We start from the raw sequence: 12541 nt of genomic DNA, 5'->3' as shown, positions 1-12541 counted from the left end.
AGCCTTTCTCGAATTATTGGGGCCTGCTTTATGGTCTGCAAGCCGAGATTGCGTTGCGTTGGCGAGCGGTGTAGGCAAAGCCCCTGCCTCCAAAGTATGCAAGCTAACCCCTTGATTCCCTATTCCCCATAAGGTCGATTATTCTACTCGCTTGGTCATGCGAACAGTAAAAGCTCATGCAGGCCCATTAGTACCGCTCTTTCTGAGACTGAGTCTTGCTGATTCTAAGCGACTTCCCATAGCTAGAGGAATATTTGAGCAAAGGAGCGTAGTGCATGTTTTCCCCTGAGGAATTAGTCACTGTTACTATAACAAGTTCAAGAAGTAAAAGAGGCTTATGCTTTAGTAAGCGGAGAAGGCATGAAAGATACTCCTTTAATCTTGCCGACGAAGCGAATGGCCTGTGTTGTTCGTATTTTGGCTTCTGTAACCAGCATCCATGTCTACGCATTGGAATTCAATAGTGAATGAAGCGGAAGCAGTTCATGCCTAGGTCAGAGGCACATTTTCTAACAATGCGCCACGGAACTAACGACGGCCTGGCGACTCTAAGCGGCTTCTATGCTTCTCAATAGTCCGCCCGATCTTTCAGTTCAGCAAGATGATAGCTTGCTATTTTTAATCTTGCCAAATGCGCTACAAGACATCACTGGTCACTTTCAGGCCCCAGCTTGCTCCCACGCATCTTATAGTTTTCTAGCTTCGGCAATGGCGAAATGACAAGGGACTAGGTCGAGACTATTGATAGCTCCCGGCTGAAGCCGCAAAGTTAATCATGCCGTATTGATGTTGCCAGGCACGTGGGCAAAGAAATAAATGAGACGCCAGAGTATATATGAAGAGAATTACCTTATGCCTTCCTTATAAATAAATTTTATAAAAAATTAGTATAAAATAATATAATAATTAGGGGATTATATATATATTTTTATTATTATTTATTGATTATATTTAGAGTAGGATTAAGTATTGTATTTATCCTCGTGTCTCGTTTTTTCCTTGACCCAGGTGCCAGGGGAACTCGCAAAGTCAGTTACACATAATTCTCTGTTCAATAACAGGCAGATTATAGGCGAGGGCATTGGAACTGGTGTCGGATGGTGCGGGAGGTTGGGAATCTGTCACGAGAAGACAGAGCCAGGGCATCAATACGAGCTTTCCGTATTAGCCTTGCATATCCCAATTTCGTCTGGACTGTGTAAACTATGCAATTTTCTAACCGTAACTAGACCGCCTAAGCCATGTGATCAGATAACTGGCAGGGGAGCAAGTTAGCTCAAGGTCAGCACTAAAGAGTCTCGCCTCTCTATGCATGAAGCAATGCAACGGGTGGTCGGTCAGGCGGACGACGGGCAATCGGCAGATGCCCTCGGCACACTATCGGAAAGGATCACCGCCCGTTCCGGATTCGGCATGGCAGCTTGGCCGGGGCTGATCTCTCACCCCGCAAATGGCCTGACATGATGGAGCTTCTCCAGAATACGAACCGATCATCCTCGTATAGATCATAAATAGCGCGAGTGTCGATGTCATAGTGGATCGCCGTAGAATATGGAACATTTCCATGCACAGCTCGTATGCTTAAAAAGAGCTGTCTGCCAACGACATCTATCATCTTCACCAAGCTACTCATTCACTCACTACACCTCTCAAGCTCAACTCATCAATAATTAAATCAGTCACCATGAAGTTCGCCATCTTCGCCACTCTTACCGCCCTCCTCGGCAGCGCTGCTGCTGCCAACCAGGCCATTGTCATCAACGACTGCTCTACCGACATCTATGTCCAGTCTTACCCCTACAACGGTGGTGCTCCCGGCCCCTTGACCACTGTCAAGCCCGGAAAGCGATTCTCTGAGAACCTCCGCTCTACTGGCTCCGTACGTTGACTTCATATGCTTATGGTTCTCTGATCCTGACTAACACTACTCATAGACTGTCAAGATTGCCAAGACCCGAACTCTGACCAGCCCCCTCTTCTTCGGCTACTCTTCTACCTCCAAGCCCGACTATGTCTACTATGAGTTCAGCACGTAAGTAAATATCCTCACTACCTTGCAGCACACAATGCTAACTTTAATACCAGTGAGTGGGGAAACCCCTTCGCTAAGGAGCGCAACATCCTCAGCCCCGGTGCTGGCTGTGAGAAGTTCGACTGTGCTCCCAATGCTGCCAGCTGCTACAGCACTCCCAGCATGAAGAAGGTCTACGGCTGCCCTAGCCCCGTTAATGTCTATGCCCGCGTCTGCGCCAAGTAAGCGAATCTTGTAATTTAATTCCATGTATGATCAGACAGGTCATATATGTGCCACCCACGTGGGAAGCCTACCTTAGATACATATAGCCTACCTACGTATAATAAGACAAAAAGTGGAAAAAATGAGCTGCTTCATTGAGTTGATGTGAGCATGATGCAATGGCCCAGATCTTGGGTATCAACCAAATTTGACACTAGCAAGCATCGAACTAATCCATGTCTCAGATAAGCTTATCTCTCAACGTTGGTATTTTCGCTCTGATGTGGTAAAGTGTCAAAAATAGACCCTTTGACGACGACCTGCTTCATCATAGATACAGAAAGAGCCTGAACTAAAACAAATGATATGGAATAGGGTAGGAAGCTGTTGAGCAGCATAAATGACTTAATTGTTAGGTACTTACTGAAAGGTATCTTTCACTTTTGCCTTTCGTTTAACAGAAACCAATAGGGGAGCATGGAAGTACGAAGATATTGGAAATTCCTGTGGAAAGGATAATGCCATTGCAAGTTCAGACATGGCCTATAAGTCGAGCATGCACTAAATGGAGGGGGTGAGAGTCGAGGTCTGTTCTCTCTGTCTATCTTCAAGCCACGAAACACTACAACCAACCAAAAACCAATCAATATTCCTGGATCATGGTTGCCACTGGTTTCTTCAGCCGATCACAGCAACTCGTACTGTAGTATGAACGAAGTTGTGATGGTCTCTCCTTTCGGGTTGGACCTATTGGACCAACTTGGTGAGTCCTGGGCGGTGGGGCAGGTAAAGTGCACAAGATTTTATTGTGCCGTCGTATAGAAACGAATGAGGGTCATTCTTTCATCCCATGAAGTCATCATTAGCAACCTAAAAGTTGTTATTCCCGAGGAAGACCGAGATGATGGCAGCCAAGCCAAGGGTGGGCCAACGAAGCGGAGCAAATGACGTTGAAAGGGTCAAAGCTGATCAGGACGACTTGTAGATCTCGGACCTTGTCAAAAATGGCTAATGACGGTGCCTGGTCAGCTGAAGCGGATAATAGTGATGATCATTCCATATCTGCATGAGGCTGCGTTGCGTCGAAATCCAGAACATGGATTGTGGGGATCATCTGCATCGCGATGGGCCGCATATTGAGCTAGAGCCATGAGCTGAAAGCAGAGCTCGTACGTTAGATCATCCCTGCCTAGCAGGAGTCTTACAGACGTCATTGCAGTTGCATTCCGCCTTACGCCCAGTATACCTGTCAGACAAATCCTTCGGGAGGATCGGACCGCCTGACGATGACACAGCCTCGATATTTCCCCGCCTTTGCTGACCCGAGTTATTGAATGCTACCTTGATAGATCTTGCTTTGCTACCGTTCGCCTATATCGGGACTGGGAGTTACCGGTGCCATTTGCATGCCGGATAGTTAGACTGATAGAATTGTGCGAATGTATAGATGCCTATTCCTGAGCATCGTGACGGCTTCAAGGTCAATGTTGGCCTTAAAAGCAACCAACATAGTCATGGACATCCATGGGAAGCAAGACGACCGACGTGGGTAGGTGGCGACTGATCCCCATGACTTCGCCTCAACCAAATCCTACTGTTGGTTGTTGGCTGACGTGCAAAAAGCACATACGTCGATAGGAAATAAATCCTAGTTGCTGCCTACTTGGCCACCGTCATCCTGTGTTTTGAATCATTTTACCTGCCTGAAGAATGCTTACCACCATTTCATTATTAACAGGTGGACCGTCTTCACTTGTGTGAGCAAACAGTCGGAGCCCAACCATTTCGACCATGTTTGGTAGGAATAATGAACATCTTCTGGTTCCTCGCCGTCTATGTAGGCTACTGGGCCACTGGAAGTCAAGGTGTGTGATATCATCTCCCATTCATGGATTGCCTTGTCTCTAATGCTCAGTTCCAGCTCTTCCTGGACCATTCAGTTTGTTGCAGGACTACACCCAAGTCGAGAACCATGAGATTATCCCGGATACAGATAATTCGCGAGTCTCATGGGGCATGAGACTTGAGTTGAAATTAAAAGACACCAAACACAATATCCGACTCGTCTTGACGCCCAACGATGAACTAACGACTTCACTCACCTCCGTCACTATTCTTGACCCGAGGGGAGAATCACGGGTATCCAGGCCAGAGCATGGCAGTCGAGCGTTCAAAGGATCAGCGCATATCTCAGAGCACGGAGGTCCTGGTTGGAGAAGAACTGGATGGGCAAGGGTCGTGCAGTCTGATAGGAACAGCGACATTTTCCAAGGCACTTTCCAGGTCGATGGCGACATCTATCACATTGAGGTAGACCCTGCGCATCTTGTGAGACGAGACATCATGGATCCAAAAAGAGCCTGTTTGGTTGTACGAAAAAGCCCTGACAAATCTGAGCATACCGATAGCGGTAGGCTATCTGGACGAGCAGCGTCGTGCTCTACTGGCAACTTGGGGTCTGGACATCTGAGCGAAGGGAAGCTTCTATCAAGACGACAGCAATATGCACAAGACTATGACCCATGGGACACCGTTACCGAGGCGGATGAAACAGAGGGCTGCCCAAAGGAAAGGAAAGTTGCCATGCTTGGCATCGCTACTGACTGTTCCTACACTGCCGAGTTCGACAGCCTAGCCGATGTCCAGTCAAATATCTTGAATCAGATCAACACGGTATCCCAACTATACGATGATACCTTCAACATCGCCCTTAGAGTGATGAACCTCACAATCAGCGACCGACACTGCCCCGTTGAAGCTCCTCACTCTGCCCCCTGGAACCTGGGCTGCACTTCAAAGGAGAATGTCGCTGATCGACTAAGTCTATTCTCCCAATGGAGAGCAAGGTTCAACGATGACATTAACGAGATACGGCCCGCCGTTTGGACTCTTCTGACAGCTTGCAGCAGTGAATCTACTGTCGGGATGTCGTGGGAAGGCCAGGTCTGCGAGCTTGGGTACGATAAGAACGAAGACGGGAGGATAGTGGCTGCGACGAACATTGTCGTTCGGACACAATACGAGTGGAAAGTCATTGCCCACGAGATTGCTCACAGCTTCGGTGCTGTACATGATTGTACCAGCAGCATGTGCAAGGAAGATGGATGGGACGGCAACGAGCGATGCTGTCGACTCAGCAGGAAGACGTGCGACGCCGGGGCCCAATATCTCATGAACCCTTCAGCCAAGTCGGACATGAAGGCATTCTCACCCTGCACGGTAATACAGATCTGCTCCAAGATGGGCCAAGGGTCTGTTCGCACCGACTGCCTCCTGAGCGAGGATGATGTTCCGTCCATCTCGAGCAAGGCTACACATTGTGGGAATGGGATCCTGGAAGAAGGCGAGGACTGCGATTGCGGCGGTGCATCTGGCTGCAGATCTATCGAAGACTCCTGCTGCGACCCCAAAACTTGTCGATTTGTCAAAAAGGCTGTCTGCGACCCGTTGCATCACGATTGCTGCACAGATCAATGCCAGCCCGCGTCAAGAGGCTTAGTTTGCCGGGGAAGTAAGGGAGCCTGCGACCCCGAGGAGTTATGCGATGGAAACTCGACCACGTGTCCACTCGATGTCATACGACCAGACGGGGAAGCCTGTGAGGAGCATGGTATGGCAAATTTGGCATGCGCTTCAGGGGTATGCACCTCTCGAGACCTGCAATGCCAGCAACGGTTCCCCGCCGATAACGACACCATGAAACACTGCGATAGTAACAGTTGCAAACTAAACTGCCGTCCTGTTGAAGAAATCAATGAAAACGAGTGCCCATCAGAGATGGAGGAGCTGCTCTTGGATGGTACGCCTTGCGGAGATGGGCTTCGATGCTTCAACGGCAAGTGTGAGAACCCAAAGTCAGAACGTCAGGCGGGTTCGGGCACTTGGTTCACAAAGAAGAGGATCATCATTATTGTTTGCTCAGTTGTTGGAGGATTTCTTGTTTTTGTGGCTATAGCATGCGTGTTCAATCGCATCCGACATCGGATGAGACGAACGGCAGTGAAACACGCGAGAATAACGTCCACGGATGATTCTCAATGATACAGTCGGCAGTAACCAGCCTCCCATTTAATACTAGCTTTTACAGAAGAACTCAAGAGTATAAATTGTCTTGTGGAGCAGAGTAAGAAAGGACAATGTCCGCTGGGAACGTCGATACAAGGTTAAAACCTTGCTTGGACTTGGTTGTTTACATACCTAATTTGTTTACATAATTGCCCAAAGATTACAAACCATTCTATTCCCTCCTCCTCAGTGGGATGCGAGGAATAACGTGGGATCTATCCGTCGAGGCCCGGGCATTACAATCAACTTGTCAGGTAGACGGCTATCAAACTCATCCTCGGATTATCGGTTAGTGCCTAATGAGGATGGTCAATAGCACACCGCTGTCATATAGATCCGATAGGTGTCGGATCTTAGATAGATGCGGGGTTTGTCAGGGCATTATAGTGGTACGATTTATATGTAGGATTCCGTTGTTCCGTTTGTTGGCCCAAAGTTATTATAGAATAGGGGAACAAATGGCTCAAGTAATATGCCGATTGACCGTCGCTGATCGGATCCGACGAGAAGTATCACTTTAATCCCACTTACGATGGCAGGGTAACATAAAGACAAGGAGTAGTCAAGTGATATAGCTACGAATGTGACAAATAGAATTACGAAGGGGGAGGGACGGAACTTCTAGTCCCATAGATTATGCAAGTGTGAAACAACTCTTCCTTTTCTCCACATCAAGTTTCCCTTCTGATGCCTTTTTTCCATCTTATGTTGGTAAGCAACTTGGACCAAGTGTCTATATCCGACCGCCTTCAGGATTTAAGTCTATATGGAAGAATTTTGCCCCGTTAAGGGTTGCTGAATGAGATGAAAATAATCATTTTCGGTTGAATGGCTGAGAAAGCGGGATGCTTACCCATGAAATGATTGCTTTACAAGACAGCAATTGTGAGATATAAGTTGGGTTTCTGTCCTGGTCAGTACTCGAGAATCTACTCAAAACAATACAACATCGCACTTTCACCTCTTTGAAGACATTGTCCAACTCCCAAAACTTCTTTTCACAATGGTGTACCCTAAAATGGCAAAGCTTCTCTTGCTTCTGCTAGCTCTGCCATTTGGACCAGCTCAGGCTTCACCCACTGCAGTGCCTCGACGAACGATTGCTGGTGTCAAAGTTGTCGATACTCCAATCGTGCGCGACGCCCATGACCTCGCCCTCAAACACAGCAGTGACTTTACCTACAAGCATGTCATGCGAGGTTGGCTATTTGGTGCCCTTGTCATCGAAAACAACGAGACCCTTCGCAACTCCGTCGACTTGGAGGTGCATGCTGTGGCTGCTCTTCTTCACGACTTGGGCTGGGACCAAACTCCCGGCTCGCCATTTGTGAGCCATGATAAGAGATTCGAAGTGGATGGTGCAACTGCGGCCAGGGAATTCATCAAGAATAACAAACATGGTAAAAAGTGGGATGCGCGAAGAATACAGCTTGTTTGGGACTCCATTGCTCTTCATACCCAACCTGACTTCTTCAACTACAAAGAACACGAGGTTTTTGTTACAGGCAACGGAATCTTTTCCGATTTCCAGGGCCCCCTTCTCGGTATCACCAGCGAAGAGTATTCTGCCGTGCTCAAAGAGTTTCCCAGCAATGAAATGAGGGACGGTCTGAACAATACCATCATTTGGCTTTGTCAGTCGAAGCCAGCTACGACATACGGTAAGTTAACATGACATGAAACCAGAGAGTATTTACTGACGAACTTGTAGACACGTGGATGCAGCCTTGGGGAGACAACTACGTCTCAGGTTACCAGCCTGAAGGAAAGAGACTTTTTGATACCTCGTTTTTGAATTTTCCTTAGTGTCGGATGAATAGGTCTGATAGGAAAACTGAGCTCTGCATAGGCCCGGATCCGTACTCTGGTTCCGATCAATCCTAGATAGAGACTTCAAACCTAGATCAATCCCAACCTAGATCAATCCCAACCTAGATCAATCCCAACCTAGATCAATCCCAACCTAGATCAATCCCAACCTAGATCGTCGGCTTCCAACGGCATCGTCGGTCACGGGCTCCCGGATCAGCCGGGTCCCTAGGGATAAATAGCTATCTCCCCTCCATACTATACTTAAAGTCATTAAAAAGCACAGCGACCACAACGAACGCCATTAGGTCGTATTGTTATGAGAAGTTCAAGAGAGTTGCCATGCCAGACAATTACCACATCAGTAGATTGCATTACCGTCAGCTATGTAGCAGGGAAGTGGTTGAAGTGGTTGAAGCTTCCTCTGACCAAAGAATCATGTTTTGACCAGAGCTCTAGAAACGGTGTTTATGTTTTTGAGGATTGGGTTTTAGTGCCACCATGCATCAATAACTATTTCCTTCGTTATTCTGGCGGAGGCCTCTTTCAGAGACGTTCTTAATGACAAGAAGCACGATACTCAAGCCTCCGGCTTCTTTCCCCATATCAAATAACAGGGCACATAGAGGTGGATCGCCGGGTTCTTAAGGTCATTCTTCACCTTAGCGATCAGGACCTGGATCTCTTTCTCATCCCATCCAAGCACACGGGAGAAAATGCCAGGCGTATACGAGTCAATGACCTGCTGCTCCTGGATGAGTGCATGCCTGCCGATCTCCTTGAGTGTTGTATCCTTCGCCCAACCGCCCATGGGAAACTAAGCACTGTTATTAAGTATTCAGGTTTTGGCATAGACGCTGCTTGTGCGCGTGGAATAGGGAACTAGCCTTGCGGATCTCCTGCTTAACATCAACGAATCCAGCTGCCTTCATCTTCTCCAGCCACCCAGGCGCTGCGTCGAGGGGCTTACCGAACTTGACGGCGCCCTCGCAGATGTTCTTCATCCAAAACTGAGCATCCTTTGCCAGATGGGCCGTACCATCATCGGATAGGAAGCGAGGATAAACAGCTTGCAACTCAAAGTAGCCGCCGGGGGCAAGATGCTCAAAGGCTTGGCGGAAGAGCTTCTCATCATCGGCCACGCATCCTCCCAGCTCGCGAGCGTGGATGTAGTCAAACTTGTTGTGGTAGACCCAATCTTGCTCTAAATCATCGACCTCGAATGTACAGTTGGGCGGTGTCCTGTGTCTTGTCAGTCTTGAACCAAGTGGCAGAACTCAGGAAGCCATACCACTTGGGCTGGATGGGGCTCAAGTCGGTGCCGACAACCTCTGCGGAGGGGTGCTGGCTATTCGTCAAGTATCAGTAGCTGTTGCACCTTCAAGGGTCTTGTAAAGGGGCCCAACTCTGCAAAGTCCATAGCCCAGATGCCAGTGCCTGTGCCTAAGTCAAGGACGCGCTGGATGTTTTTGCCGATAGGGGCGCGATAAAGTTCTCCTCCAAGAAGCAGACTGTAAATGTGGTGTCCCAAGTCCATGCGGTCCTGTTCCTCGTCGTCATTGGGCTACCAATTCCAGATTAGCAACCGGACAATAATGCAGGCATCCAGGTAGGGACTAGCAGCATCTTACCACTAGATATGCACCCTCCCGGAACGCATGATAACGACGTCCGTTCTATGCTTCGTGTAAGAGTGCTGGCAGTATCATGTTCTGTCATCAAAACAAACCTCATACCTAAAATGGTCACTAAACACGGTTCAAAACACTGGTGGGCTCAGTCGGTGGACTTACTTGTAGTTGAATACACTAGAGTTGAGAGACGAGAGAATGCTAGCAGAGGCCTCACTTGGGAATTTGTTATGCACTCATTCTTTGTAACTAATTCGATATCAGACTCACGAGGCAGCGTAGCCGTCATCTTCAACGTCCTAAAAAACTCGCGTGAGTGTCGTCGGTTAGGATCACGAAACCTTAATTTGAAGAGCCACTCACGTCCTCGACCTGAAGGGGTTCCTGTTCTGCAAGTTCCGGCAACTGCGGGTCAGCTTGTGTCGAGGGTGGCTGGGGTTGGGCCTGGGCCGGCGACGCCGGAGTGGTAGTAGTTTGTTCCTGAGCCATGTTTCCGTGGGTAGCAGTGTGCAAAAGAGGAGGACCAGATGCAAACTCATCACAGGTGGTAGCGAACGTCTACTCTTATAGCAGCTTCTAACCGCCGAGGACCTGTCACAACATGTGCGCCCGCTTTGACAACCTTGAAATCACGCCACTTTGCCAACTGGAGACGGGCGGGGTTGACGTGGGTGAGCGGCGCACATGCTGGACGACTGGGGGTTCGGAGATATGTGGTTGGTTGACAACCCCTGGTCTGTTGGTTGAAGACTTGTTGGTTGGGGGTTTATCTGTCAAAAGTTTAACAAGTACCTCTACTTGAGAAGTAAGGAGGGAGCATTATCTTTCGATTCAGTCAAATGGGACCCTACACATGATTTGACTCTTCCGTTGGTGCGCGTCGTGGGGGGATTGATGCAGAATATTATATCCTCCATTAGTTAATGCCCTGAACCATGAAGTCGCTACCTAAAAGTTACAGTCAGCTACTCCATACTTCTGAATGCGCCACTGGAGCCTTATGAGTTCAGTTTTGCCATGCTTTACCGCCCATTATCTTGAATACAGAGTCTCAGCTGAACCATTAACCCCTCAGCTTACTTGTCTTCCTCCTCTATGTACAGGTCATGATGGATTATTGTCAAAGTTGTTCCCAGGCGCTACAGGCAACCCCAAAGCTACCCCACGAGCTCAAAGGAACAGCCAAGGGACGATGGGTTCGATTATGGAGCCGGCCATATCCCGACTTTATGCAAACAACTACCAGATGCCGCCTATGTTCAGAAATTGACAGCTATCACCGCGATCCAGCAGTACACAACGAAATGGAAGCGTTCTTTGGATTGCCTCAAGATGAGCGTAACCGGGCGCACGTTGTAGCCGAACTGTTCGGGACACGACTGTGCTTTACGACTGTACACATCAACTTCAACCTCGATTCTCCTAGGCGCGATCGGCAGAACGTAGAGGGTAGATCCTCCGACATGGATGAATTCCAGGATTCAGAGAGTGACAATGGTGATTTTGATACTCCCGACTTTCGGATATTCTACTACCTTGCAATCGCAGAAGGTAAGAAACATGCAGCGGTCTGGATTTCTGACGCTGATTAAGCAGAGATTCCCATTTCTAATCCCTCACAGCGTCCTCACCTCTCATGCATGAGATTTTGGATGCAACAGTGCTTGACACAGCATGACCAATGCAGAGTGGCCAATCCAGAAGGGTGGTTACCCAAACGCCTCCTCGACGTTGGCTTAGACTTCTCGAGCTCGACGATCCGATTGTTGGGCTCCGAAGATGTCTCAGCTGGGTCGTCTTATACAACGCTAAGCCATCGGTGGAACACCGCGCAGATGCCGAAACTCACCAGCAATCACCCTGTAGACTTCGACATTGACTCCCTTCCTTATACATTCCAAGAAGCCATTGAGACTACTCGTGGGTTGGGTCTAAGATACCTATGGATCGATTCTCTATGTATCAACCAAAACGATCCAGATGACTGGGAAGCCCAGAGTGCACAGATGTCAATGGTTTACGAGAACTCGATCTGCAACTTTGCCGCGACCGGAGCCGTCGTGAGCGGCAAGGGCCTTCACTCTTCGGTAGAGTGGCGGGCTCGGGACGGTAACGTCATCAAGTTCGACATTGAATGCTCTTGGAATTCGACCGAAGCTTCATCAAGTCAACCTCACTGCCTGATTCGAGACCCAGGGCCCCTCGACTTGTGGAAGGCTGTGGATCGGAGCGAAATCAACAAACGCGGATGGGTATTGCAAGAGAGACTCTTGTCACCCCGTACAGTCCATTTCGCAGCCGAAACATTGTATTGGGAATGTCGAAAGTCTTATTCCTTGGCTTTCATTTCCAGCCATGGCTTGTACGACCTCGAACTCTATGTCATGAGCAAGTTTTACAACCAAAAGGCATGGGTGGAACGCACACAACAGGCAATATCCCGTTTCATGGCAGGACGTGGGAGCCTAGCGGAAGCTTACGGCATCTGGGACAAGATACGAAGGGCTTACACCTCATCGTCGTTGACATATCCAAGCGATAAGCTAGTTGCTCTGTCCAGTGTCGCTTCTATGCTTGAGCGTTTCCTTTCAGACAAATACCTTGCTGGAATCTGGAGAAGAACAGCCGTTTATGATCTACTTTGGTATGTACGCGAACCCAGAAGACGATCGAGCCATGGAGCACCGTCCTGGTCATGGGCGTCGATGGAAGACGGACTCATCTTGTGGGACGATCGCATTATGCCTCGCTACCCTCACGACGCGCACCAACTCGCAACAGTTATCAGAGCCGAGACTAC

General features: G+C 48.7%; 5 protein-coding genes across 5 annotated transcripts; 4 read left to right on the top strand and 1 right to left on the bottom strand.

Moving 5' to 3' along the window:
• Positions 1–1593: 1593 nt before the first annotated feature.
• Positions 1594–2390, top strand: NECHADRAFT_101071 (uncharacterized protein). Its single transcript, XM_003040758.1, has 3 exons — positions 1594–1879; positions 1935–2032; positions 2086–2390. The coding sequence occupies exons 1-3, from the start codon at positions 1685–1687 to the stop codon at positions 2255–2257; spliced, it is 465 nt and encodes a 154-aa protein (XP_003040804.1). The 5' UTR covers positions 1594–1684; the 3' UTR covers positions 2258–2390.
• Positions 2391–4252: 1862 nt separating this feature from the next.
• Positions 4253–6277, top strand: NECHADRAFT_106243 (uncharacterized protein; the record flags this gene model as incomplete). Its single annotated transcript, XM_003040757.1, has 1 exon — positions 4253–6277. One exon carries the CDS (start codon positions 4253–4255, stop codon positions 6275–6277), a length of 2025 nt encoding a protein of 674 aa, XP_003040803.1.
• Positions 6278–7319: 1042 nt separating this feature from the next.
• On the top strand, positions 7320–8107 carry NECHADRAFT_44823 (uncharacterized protein; the record flags this gene model as incomplete). The annotated part of the gene is made up of 2 exons (XM_003040756.1): positions 7320–7962; positions 8013–8107. 2 exons carry the CDS (start codon positions 7320–7322, stop codon positions 8105–8107), a joined length of 738 nt encoding a protein of 245 aa, XP_003040802.1.
• Positions 8108–8453: 346 nt separating this feature from the next.
• NECHADRAFT_104891 (uncharacterized protein) lies at positions 8454–10030 on the bottom strand (the record flags this gene model as incomplete). The annotated part of the gene is made up of 6 exons (XM_003040723.1): positions 8454–8927; positions 8998–9352; positions 9402–9458; positions 9517–9674; positions 9742–9786; positions 9920–10030. The coding sequence occupies 6 exons, from the start codon at positions 10028–10030 to the stop codon at positions 8691–8693; spliced, it is 963 nt and encodes a 320-aa protein (XP_003040769.1). The 3' UTR covers positions 8454–8690.
• A 1342-nt stretch (positions 10031–11372) lies between these two features.
• NECHADRAFT_8545 (uncharacterized protein) lies at positions 11373–11798 on the top strand (the record flags this gene model as incomplete). The annotated part of the gene is made up of 1 exon (XM_003040755.1): positions 11373–11798. A coding segment is annotated over one exon (426 nt), but the record flags the coding sequence as incomplete, so codon positions are not given.
• Between the last annotated feature and the right edge of the window lie 743 nt (positions 11799–12541).

The sequence above is a fragment of the Fusarium vanettenii genome, assembly GCF_000151355.1.
Source record: "Fusarium vanettenii 77-13-4 chromosome 7 genomic scaffold NECHAsca_58_chr7_9_0, whole genome shotgun sequence".
Lineage (NCBI taxonomy): Eukaryota > Fungi > Ascomycota > Sordariomycetes > Hypocreales > Nectriaceae > Fusarium > Fusarium vanettenii.
The sequence above is the reverse complement of the archived record's forward strand: the minus strand, read 5'-3'. Positions and strand labels throughout refer to the sequence as shown.